This window comes from Mus caroli, chromosome 2 (assembly GCF_900094665.2).
Source record: "Mus caroli chromosome 2, CAROLI_EIJ_v1.1, whole genome shotgun sequence".
Classification (NCBI taxonomy): Eukaryota; Metazoa; Chordata; class Mammalia; order Rodentia; family Muridae; genus Mus; species Mus caroli.
In genome coordinates this window covers 136,843,364-136,855,176 of record NC_034571.1, presented here as the reverse complement: position 1 = coordinate 136,855,176, position 11,813 = coordinate 136,843,364, and the positions used below count along the sequence as shown (strand labels likewise).

At 43.1% G+C, this 11,813-nt stretch overlaps 1 protein-coding gene across 4 annotated transcripts in view; it reads right to left on the bottom strand.

Moving 5' to 3' along the window:
• Positions 1-3,278: 3,278 nt before the first annotated feature.
• The window catches only part of Sec23b (SEC23 homolog B, coat complex II component), a 34,370-nt gene continuing 25,835 nt past the window's right edge, over positions 3,279-11,813 (bottom strand). For 3 of the 4 annotated variants that reach the window (XM_021184680.2, XM_029474247.1, XM_021184697.2), the window contains exons 14-20: positions 11,280-11,433; positions 9,681-9,758; positions 8,272-8,433; positions 7,575-7,661; positions 7,011-7,166; positions 6,460-6,525; positions 3,282-3,732 (exon numbers count right to left, since the gene is read on the bottom strand). In XM_021184680.2, coding sequence (XP_021040339.1) covers positions 3,643-3,732; positions 6,460-6,525; positions 7,011-7,166; positions 7,575-7,661; positions 8,272-8,433; positions 9,681-9,758; positions 11,280-11,433 — 793 coding nt within the window. In that variant the 3' untranslated portion in view covers positions 3,282-3,642. Of the gene's footprint in view, positions 3,733-6,459; positions 6,526-7,010; positions 7,167-7,574; positions 7,662-8,271; positions 8,434-9,680; positions 9,759-11,279; positions 11,434-11,813 lie in introns of all 4 variants that reach the window. The other variant, XM_021184689.2, reaches the window with a different exon arrangement.

The window sequence follows — 11,813 nt, the reverse complement described above, 5'->3', positions numbered from 1 at the left end:
ATCCTGCTCCGGCCGCGATGCATTTTGGGACTCGTAGTCCACAGTTAATCCCGGCAAGGACGAAGATTTTCATCAAGGAGACCATAGGTTAGGCGCTCAGCTGGCAGCTGGCAACTGCACTGTGTACTATATGCTGGGGAGCAGATGGTGACTTGAAACTTCCTCACTTGCAAAGGTGTAATACCTGCCCTCCATTTGTCAGACAGTATTTGAAATGGTGTTTGCAACTCGCTTCTTTCCTATATACTTTTCTGGAACTCTAGGTTCAATTCTTTGAGGCTTCCTTGGTCCCTGTCGCCCACCATTCCGTCTTATCACCCTATTGGCTTTTATTCTTCCTCATAAAAAGGTGCACGCCGGGCGTGGTAGCACACACCTTTAATCCCAGCACTCCGGAGGCAGAGGCAGGTGGATTTCTGAGTTCGAGGCCAGCCTGGTTTACAAAGTGAGTTCCAGGACAGCCAGGGCTATACAGAGAAACCCTGTCTTGAAAAACCAATAAATAAATAAATAAATAGATAGATAGATAGATAGATAGATAGATAGGTGCACACATCTTTAAAAAATAAAAATAAAAGCCTTAGATTCCATCGACCGCTTGTCTTCAAAAAAAAAAAAGATTTGTTTATTTATTTACTTTATGTGTGTGAATACACTGTAGCTGTACAGATGTTTGTAAGCCTTCATGTGGTTGTTGGGAATTGAATGTTAGGACCTCTGCTCACTCCGGTCGGCCACTTGCTCAGTCCCTGCTCCCTCCGGCCCAAAGATTTATTTATAAGTACACTGTAGCCGACTTCAAACACACACGAGAAGAGGGCATCAGATCTCATTACCAGTGGTTGTGAGCCACCATGTGGTTGCTGGGATTTGAACTCAAGGACCTTCAGAAGAGCAGTCAGTTCTCTTACCCACGGAGCCATCTTGCCAGGCCCAACCGCTTGTCCTATTCATACACTTCTTTCAAGAATAATTTGTCTGCACACCAGTAAACTAGACAATCTGCAAGCAAGCTTGAGGTGTTTCCCCAGAGCGGGCCGGGTAACCTACTTTGGCTATTTCAGCCTTCCTGGAACTTGACTTCTAAAGCAACTGACACTACTGACCCTGCATGCTTCTCTGGTGGGTTCAAAACATTTTCTGTTATCTTTCCTTTTACATTTGTGTTTACCCTACAGAAATATATACCTGTATAACATTTAACTCAAAAGGGACTGTGTGTTTAAATATAAAAGCTCAAGTTATAAACCTAAAAGCAACCACATGCACACCTAAAAATCTTTGCCAACCTGGAATAGGCAAAGATTTCTTTGGGTATGAGAAACACAGAAGGAAAGCTGATAACTGGACCTAAGAGTCCCAGTAGAGGAAAATGGAAATTTTAAAGTCACAGGTTGACATCAGCCGTCTTCCTTACTCATACTCCACCTAATTTTGTGACAGGACCGCTCACCTGTAGCTCGCTGACTCAGCTAGACTGGGGGTCAGCCAGCTCCAGGGGCCCACTCCCCAGGACTGGGACTACTGGTGCTCACCTCTCTGTCTGGCTTTCCATGAGGGTGCTGGGGGTCAGAACTCAGGTCTTCCTATTTGTAGATCAAACACTTTACCTACTGAGCCATCCTCCCAGCCCAGTTGAGCCATTGGAACTTACTGGTAAGAGCATATGTTAGATCCTCTTTAAACGCTGGCAGGTTTTCTTTTTCAAGATTTTTCTTTTTTATATGTATATGTGTGTGAGACTGTATGCTACATATATGTGGGTGTATGTGGAGACCAGAAAAGGGCATCAGACACTACTGGAGCTGGACTTACAGGTGGTTAGGAGTATTCTGACATGGGTGCTGGGATCTGAACCCAAGGTTCTCTTGAAGAATACCAAGTACTCTTGACCTCTGAGCTCTCTCCAGCCCCTAAGGTTAAATAAATATATAACAATCTTACAATGTATTCCATTCTACTCCACTCCTAGTTACTTCCTCAAGAGAAACGAAAAGCTGTTGTCTAGGAGCCCTGTGTACAGTGTTCAGATACATTTTATTCACAGCAACAAAAGGAGAAACCACTCAAAAATCTGAGGAAACATCAGATTAAAAAGTAGTATATCACTTGGCACTATGTAGGAATCTCAGATGGATTAGGGTAAATGAAAAACAACCAAGACAGAAGCCCTAAAAGTCAATGGATAAATACAGGGAGAAGACTGGCCAGTAGTCTATGGCCAACACATAGGTTTCATCTAGCAAAACTGATTGAATTGTACACTTAACTGGGTGAAGATATTGTATGTAAAAATCTATCTCAACAAAGCTCTAAGGAGCAGAATAATTGTATTATTTCACACTTGCCTCTCTTCCCAGTCTCATCAACTGTTTTAGTCTCTCTAGTCTCTGTTGTATACAAATCCAGACTGTCTGCTTGCTCAGTACCTCTAGTGTGTTTGTATCTCCCAAGTTCTGTACAGTATTGAACTTATGAATGCTACACACAAGAAACAAACTTTCTCTTCCTCTAATTAAGTCAATGATTACAAAACTATTCTCCCAAAAATACTGAGCCTTCCTCATCTATTATTTCACTGAACACCCTGTTCTAGTTTAAGACTCACTTTTCTCTCCCATCCTTCCTGCCACTCAAGTCCTAGTTTGTCCCCCCCCAGAACTGACCACTTCAGCCCCTGCCTGAGGTAAATGAGAGCCATGCCTTGATTTCAAACAGAGCTCAGAGTCTTCATGAGGTACACTAGATTCAGGGGTGCCCACTTAGCAAGCATTCAATCTGCACCCCCTCTGGAACCCAGAGCTGAGACTGTATGGCCGATGTCTGCTGCACCTCATCTTCCTGAGAGAATGCCTGGCCAAGACAGAGAGAACACCATATGCTTTCTTCTGTAAATTTGTAACAGAGAGATAGGTCCAGTGAGGACATATCAGTTCCAGTCTCCTTACAGTCCTCTATAAGGTATGTCTCTACATCTAATCCATAATTCTCTTTCAGGCTCAACTTAGGACTCCTTTCCTTCCCTTTGGGACTAGTGTGACAGCTGAGTAGGTAAAGACACATGCCAAGACTCACAGGCCTGAGTTTGATTCCTGGGACCCTCAACATAGGAGAACCACGTTCTGCATGTTGACCCCCAACCTCCATGAACATGAATGTTCTCTCTCTCTCTCTCTCTTTCTCTCCCCCCCCCGTCCCTCTCTCCCTCCCTCACACACACACTCTCACACACACACACACACACACACACACACACACAGACAAAATCTGCATTAGTATTATTTTGGCCAATGCCGTCCTCACACAGATTTATTTCCTTTATGATCATTAAGACTTAAACAGGTAGCTAAAATACATAAACTCTGATTTTTTATAGAATCTAAAACATTAAGGTACAAAAAGTAAGTAAACATCTACAATTAGCAGGACACTTATGACATATAATTTCATGTAGAGGAAAACAGACAGGAATACAAATAAATTACAACCTGAAGACGTATTACAACCTGAAGACATACATATAAAAAATTCCTTGGGTTATTTATTAGAACCTCCCCGAAAGGTGAATGTTGCTAGGACGCTATCAACAATGTGAGCACAATCTGACAGCACTGTCTTCCACTTCCAGGCTGGGCCACCAGCTTAAGAGGCACTGGACACAGCCAGCTTCTTTAAGTGATCCATGAACACCTGTAGGCTGACATCGTCTGTCAGGATGGGCGCTCCAGTTTCCTGAAATACAACCAGAATGGCTTACTGATAATGAACTCAACAGCCACTTACCATTCCCAAGCTGCTCAGTGACGTCTGCCCAGAAACATTCATGCAGTCACCTTTGTCCTGCAGCACTCTGTGTCCCACTGAGCTAATGCCACTCATCAGAAGCATGTTTTCCTCTAAGCCTTTCCTGAGACCTGGCATCCCTGCCCACTGCTGAAGTCGGAATAGAGCTCTCTATCCCACCCCTTCTCCAGGCCCTACAGACCTGTCTGACATTATCTGTAGCTCGTCTCCCTCCAAGGCCTATACACCAGCCCCTCACTCACAGGACACACCAAGGCCAGCACCACACCTATCTCTGAAGTGCTCTAACAGAAAGGTGTCACAGGCAAGGGAATGAATGATATCACCGTCAGATGCTATGTGTGATATCAGAACACATTTATGAATTAATGTTCCAAGGGGAAAAACTGGATAGAAATCTCAGTTTGTAGCAAGATATCAAATTTGTAAAGAACTAACATGTATACCTTGAAGGTAGCTGGAAATAGTGGTCTGGGTAATTTATTTCTTTCTTTCCTAAAATTCAATAATCATGAGCAAGAAAGGATGGGAACAGAGGTATGACAATCCCAAAGGTCCAAACCAATTACACAGCCATAGTCACAGGACAGAAGAGCCACAGAACATTTTTCTAATAAGTAATGCCTTTATTAATGTCAGTTAAGGTAGATGTTACTGCAGAGAAAATTATTAGAGACACAGAAGGACAACCCACTAAGAAAACATAATGTTAAATGTGAACACAGCAAACAGGGCTTCGTGGCACCTGAGGAAGGAACTAATGGAAAGAACAGAGGAAGAGATAAGTTGAGAGCTAGGTCTGGAAAACCCATCCACACACTAGCAGAATGACAAATAGCTGGTAAGGATAGATAAGAAGGCATCGATGCCACCAACTATGACCAGACTGAATTAACACTGACAGAACATGCCAAATAGCTGCCCAGTGCCTCTGGAATGGAAAGCAAAATGCATCATGTCCCCGGATCATAAAACAAACTTTAATAAATTTAAAAGAACTGAAATCATACAAAGTATGTTTCCAACCTAAATGGGATCTACACAGACATCAGTAACAAGCTACAAGGAAAACTCTGCATAGCTGGAAACCAAGCAACACAGCCAGCAAGACCCAGCAGCAGCAGCAGTGCTGACAGGGAGCAGCAGAGACAAGGAGGGAGAAGAGCATCACACTGACAGCCACCTGTTTATTTATTCACTAATCACCTACTTATTTATTTTCCGTGTATAGATGTTTTACCTGCATGCTTGCCTGTGTGCCTTGTGCATGCAGTGCCTTTGGAGGCCAGAAGAAGGCACTGGATCCCATAGGACTGGCGTTAAGGATGGTTCTGTCCCACCATATGGGTGCTGGGAACCAACTGGGATTCTCCTGAGGAGCAGCCAGTGCTCTTCACCACTGAGCCAGTCGCTCCAGGCCCACACACCAACCATCTAAGCTCTACCAGCAGAGGAAAAGAACTCTAAAGGAAACGGAAGACAGCAGCAGAACAGAGGTCACCCAGGCTGAAAACAGAGATGATGGAGAAAGTCAGGGAAACGAAGCACTGGTACCTTTGAAGAAAAGTAAACTTCCAAACTCTAGCAGGCCAGGGAGAGGAGATGAAACTGACTGACATAAGGAGTGGAGCTGGAATGTGATCACAGTCTATGGACAACTAAAGAGTGGGGTGTGTGTCTGCCTAACAAAAATTATTCCCCAAAGCATACAACTGCCAAATTACTCAATACGGACAAGATAATTTGAAGGCCCCTGTCACTATTATAGAAAGTAAATTAGGAATCCAAAAGACATCTCAATGTTTTGACTGTTTTACTGGAAATTTTTAGTAAATTCTCAGGAGTTAGCCCCAGCACGATGGCACATGACTTTAATCACAGGAATACTGAGTGGATTACTAGGTGGCAAATGATAACATGTGCCAAGTGGCAACGGTTATGAAAGGCAATATGAGAGGTCCCCATAGTAAAAAAAAAGTTTTTATCACAGACACTATCCTGACCATAACATTGAATTATTATTTCTCAGAATGTAGCTATTAGTATAAAATTAGTTTCAGGGAATCTCTTTATATAATCATGATTTGATTTTTCTGAGACAGGGTCTCAGTTTGTAGTCTTGGCTAGCCTAGAACTCAGAGACCCACTGGCCTCTGCCTGCAGAGTGCTGGGATTAAAAGCATGTGTCAACCATGTCCAACTTGTTGCATTAATTCTTACAACTGCAGAGAAACTTATAGCTATCTCAAAAGTCATGTTTAATTTTAAAACATTTTAAGGATCATTGAAAGAGAAAGAACTGTGGGAAATGATTAAGGAATGGAGTCAGGCTGACAGTGACCAAAAGGTAGATTAACAGGGAGCAGAAGAGGCCGTAGAGACAGGAGACAGAACGTGAGACCATGTTCCATGTGCATGAGGAGAGCTGCAGAGAGGCCATGGTGGTGCATTCTACCCCTAGCACAGTAAGCTGCATATAGGAGACCCGCATCGGGCGTGCCTGACTCACAACGCAAGTATGTTACTTGCAGACCACATTCCCTACAAAATTCAAGTCATTCTGTCCCAGAACCAAAACAGGTCCAATCTATAGGCTCAAATAGGCCTTAAAGAAAAACAGATGGGCCTTCTCCCCAAATCAACAACAAGGCTTACCTGCCCCCAGGCGTACAGGTTATTGTGTGTCTGAGATGGGTTAACTTTAGACAACAGGAACCGAGCCTTTAAAAAATATTTTAAAAATTAAAAATAATATTAGTGTACAAAAAAGTAGATTTGACATTTCTTTATTTAAATTACTTTTTTTTTTTTTTTTTTTTTTTTTTTTTTTAGAAATCCTTTTTTTTTTATCTTAAGCCCAGGCTCACCACCTACAAATGATCTAAAAATATTAATAATCTTCTACTTCTGCATTAGTACATTCATTTAACAAGTCACCACTAGGCATGGCGAGGCACATGTCAGCGGTAGAGGTATGGGAATCACAAGTCCAAGACCAACCTGCAACTACCACATAGTGAGCCTCAGGCCAGCCTGGAAGTGAAATACGCAGTTGAAACAAAACAAAACTCATAGCTGAGACCAACTGCATGGAACTTTATCCCACCACATACAACTGTAACCAGCCTGTTTACATTGATAGCTATAAAATGGGTCATGAAATAACAACAAAAAAATCCATTACAGCTGGGACGGGGCTCACCCACCTGACTGCCGCCATGCTCTGTGTTGATATAACGTGGCATTGGGAAGCGTGCTTGCAGAATTTCTTGGGCATCATCCAGAGGCGCCTGAAGAAGGTGCTTGAAGTTTTCATACTCAGGCATGTCCTGGTATCCAGCCTTCCGCCACTGGGCTATGGTCTACACCAAAACAAACCAACCAAAACTGCTGTGGGCACTGATAGCAGACTTCACTAACACTTGAGACATTTTTCCACGAGCACCATCCAAAGCAGGTGAAAAAAGTCCAGGACAGCTGGTGTTAAACTGTCCACCTGACTAATTCACCTAAGGACGGGCCTCTAGGCACTAAGCCTGGTGCCTAAGTTTGACCCCAGGACTCAGTGGTGAATGGAGAAAGCAGCTGGCTTACAAGGTGTCCTCTGACCACATTCCCACTGGAATGTAACTGCCCCAGGACGAAGATGGTGGAAAGATAGAAATGACTCAACCAAGCTGTACCATAGTCATAGAGATTCACAAACATCCACACACAATAAATTGAAGTAAACAACTGGAAAAAAAGAAAGAGACTGATGGCACCCTTACCTCACCAAGGTAAATGACAATTTGGAAGAAAGTATCCATCAGCAGAATTCTGTCAGCTAGAATGCTACTGCTGTCCAGGAGTACAGGCTATGGAAAGACAGATGGCATTGGTCTCCCCTCTACACAGCCATCCCTCCAACCCCATATGCACACGCCTACAAAACAGCCAGGAAGCCCTTTGCAAATGGTTCCAGCACAAGGCTTCCCCTCATCACACAATGCTACCTTCCTTCCACTCTCCAAACTGGTAGCTGGGCCTCATGCATTCAAGGCCAGCTCTCTACCAACCCTGAATTCTCTTGCAGAAGTTCATTTTTGTTTCTTTCCATAAAACTTTCTTTGTATTCAGAGTCATATTTTTCTCAGATACTTCACATGAGTTGGAATTACTGGGCAAAATATGTGAGCTCATAACACTATGGTTTTCAAGGTTTTTTTGTTTTGATTTGGTTTGATTTTTTTGTTTGTTTTTTTAAGTTTATTCTTACTTTCCACACACCCATACAAAAAGCTTTATCTTTTAACTTTTCCTATTTTTTTAAATACTCAAAATCAACACAAAGTTACTATAAACTCAACATTTTGTTTACCATTCTGCCCTAAAACTGTATTTGGTGAAGGAAAATTACAAAACCAAAACCCCTCGTGATTCAGTCATGGCATTCTGAGGAAAGCATGTATGTCCGTTCAGCCTTACCTCTGGTGGTCCGTGGAAGGAGTAAGAATAGAGAATGGGCTGGATCATAATGAGGGACTGAGTCAGATCCTGCCGGGCAAAATGGTGTCTATAATAGGACGACTCATCAGGACTGTTGTTAAATACTTGAAGAAATGGAGATCTTCTCAAATGGAACATGAACTGCATTTACAAAAGCAAAAGAGTGAGTCAAGTGAATACATCTGTGATGCTGGACACGCACAGCTCTTCATCTCTACTCTGGATCTCTAAACCAGGAGCCTGAACGCAGAAAACGATGTGTGCGCTCACAGAGAAACAAAGAAGGTGCAGCAGAGCTGGCAGAAGAGGGAAAGAGAGTGCCTTCTACTGGACACACAATTCAAGGTGGCTTTTACTCGTTTTGTGGCATAACGATGTTGTGTGTCTGGCCTCAAACCTGAGACCCTCCTGCCTCAGCCCTCCAAGTGCTGGAATTAAGTGTGTGTCACATTTGGCTCAGTACTAGGATAATATTATTGTGCACTTTGTAAGATTGTCTTTGTATTATTCAAATGCTGATTTCTGTGCCCTAGAGAGTTGAGTATGTGTGTGTGTGTGTGTGTGTGTGTGTGTGCCTATGTCATTGTATGTCATATATGGGCACACAATTAGGCTACAATAAGGTGTTAGGTCTTAGAGCTAAAGCTACAAGTGGTTTTGAGCCACTAACTATAGGTGCTGGGAACCCAGTTTAGGTCCTTGAAAGAGCAGCAACCATTGTATGTATGAGCCATTTGTCCAGCCTAAAATTCTTTTGTTTGTTTTTGGTTTGGTTTTTAAGAGCTCCCACATGAAGGAGCACAGTCTGGAAGGCAGCAGCTGCAAAGGCTTTTATGACTTCATCTACAGAGCATTCCAAGAAAGCAGTCAGGAGCCAGAGAGCTAGGTCAGAGTCCTCCTCAGCCAGTCGGCAGTGGAGGTGACCCTGGGGAAGCTGCACACATTGGGTGCCTCAGTTTCCTTACCTGTAAACTACAGAATTAGGTTTATTCTCAAGTGCTTATTCTGCAAATGGGAGTGGCTGTCACGATTATTACTAAGAACCTTAATTTAATATTTGGAACCTTAGGATGCTTCTACTTCTCGAGGTTCATCTTTATAGACATTTTCAAGTTAGCCAGAGTCAGCGGCCCTGCCATCAGGTCATCGCTGTCCTTCTCTCTGCAGACCTGATCCTTACCCAGGACACAGATATTGGCTGCTTACACATACAAAGCACTATCCAAGTGCTATACACTCGGCTGGCATCAACAGAGGTTCAGAAAAGATGTGAAAGCCTGTGACTATATTCAGTCTCAAACCCTAAGTCTTCCTTTTTTCCCAAACATGAGAAGTTAAGTTCTAATGATTCATTCTTCTGTAATTATCTTTAAAAGCATATTTCTTACCTGAGGATACAGAGAAAAGGAGTCTGACAATCTGAAAGACGTGGGGTCTTCTTTGTTATACTGTCCAAACTTCTGACACTGTTGAAAGAAAATAAGGAAAGAAAGACTCTAAGTTAGTGTCACCTAGAAAAGTCCCAGACCAGGGCTGGAGAGATGGCTCTGAGGTTAAGAGCACTCACTGCTCTTCCAGCAGACCTGGATTCAATTCCCACATGGTAGCTCACAACTATCTGTAACTCCAGTTCCACGGGATCCAACATTATCACACAAACATACATGCAGGCAAAATACAGATGCAAATAAAATAAACTAAAAGAAAAGTTCCACACAAAAGAACTATGTAGTATGCTACTTCTCATGAATTATAGACTAGCTCTCAGGCATGAAGGGTAGACAAACTACCAGGTCTTGTTATTACACATATTTTGCATGCTCAAGACCCAGGATTTATCCTGAGTTTGAAGGGGGAGGGGATTCTCTGGGTATGCCCACCACCTGGGTCTACTGGACTCTACCAGAGCCTCTACCCTCCAGGGTTCTTATGCTGGAAATGAGCTCAGGTACCCTGGAACACTAATACACACTCCTAGCTACTGAGCCATCTCTCCCACCGGACTTTTTGACTTCGATTTTATATACTTGTTTCAGAGGGTTTCAGCAGTTCTTTCAGAACCTTCTTTCCTTCTTCCCAAAGGGTCACTCCATTCCTATTGGCACTGCCTCCACAGTGCAGATTGTAGCCCTGCATAACCACATTTGGCTGCTTCTGTCTGTTTCCTCTCTCCTAATCAGACTTGGATAAATACATAAAAAGTATTTCCCTGAACTCACTGTGCCTGGACTCCAATTTCTTCTTTTTTTTTTCCCCTTTCTTCTTTTTTTTTTTTTCTTTCTTCTTCTTTTTTTTTGTTTTGTTTTGTTTTGTTCAAGACACGTTTCTCTGTATAGCCCTGGCTGTCCTGGAACTCCCCCTGTAGACCAGGCTGGCCTCGAACTCAGAAATCAGCCTGCCTCTGCCTCCCGAGTGCTGGGATTAAAGGTGTGCGCCACCACTGCCTTGCTGGAGTCCAGTTTCTAAAGTCTCCTTTTAATCTCTTAGGGTACAAGGCCATAGCAACGAGCAGCAACTCCTCTACTCAGCTTTTAGCACACATAGATTTGCACCACTCCCCAATTTCCATATTGTTTCCTATACACTGCAATGTCAGCCCTCAAATGAAAATGAACATTTAACACTTCTTTCATAGCTAGTGTTTGGCGTAGAGTGAGCAACTGTTACATTCTTGCTGTCTGACTACATAAGTAATAGGGTTTGGGACTGGAAAGAAGTCTCAGTGGTTAAGAGTACTTGCAGAAGCCTGGGGTACACTTCCCAGAACAATACAGCAGTTGACAATCTCCCATAACTTCAGTTCCAAGGAGATCCAACCTTCTTCTTCCCTCCACAGGTTCCTACACACATACGCTCTGGCATGTGCACATACAAGTACAAGAATAAATACTTTTAAAACATAAAATAGAATAGGTTTAAGTGGGAGTTTTCTTTTCAAAGGTAGAAGAGACGCAAAGACTGAACTCAATGTGCTGTCCCCATCTTACCAGTCTGATGAGTTGTCGATCCAGCCACCGAAGCACATCAGGCCCCTCTTCTGACTCTGCGCGGAACACTCCAAGCCGTGCCATCAAGACTGCTGCGGCCTCCTGGTCAAATGCTGCTTCTATGTGCCTCAGCTGACTCTGTGCATCTGCCCAACTGACAGCCAGAGTTAGTACCACACTTCTGACTGGAAACTACCAAGGCCAGATCTCCACTAGGAGATTCCGTTCCATTGTCCAAGACAAGGTTGCCTTGCATTTTTGTTAAGGGAAATTTGATAATCATTTCAGTCACTCTCAGGTGCTGGCTGACGGCTAAAGTACAACAGAAAAACTTTCCCATAATCCACCAGCTGCAACAGTAGACACCCAAAAGGTAAGGAAGCCTTAATTTGGACTGCCTTCCTTCAGGCTAATCCTTATGAAAATCTGAGCATTTACAACTTCAGCTCTGTCTGTCACCTTGACACAACTTAGAATCAGCTGGGAAGAAAGTCTCACTCAGGGATGCATGCGTATAAGGGTTTTTTTTTTTTT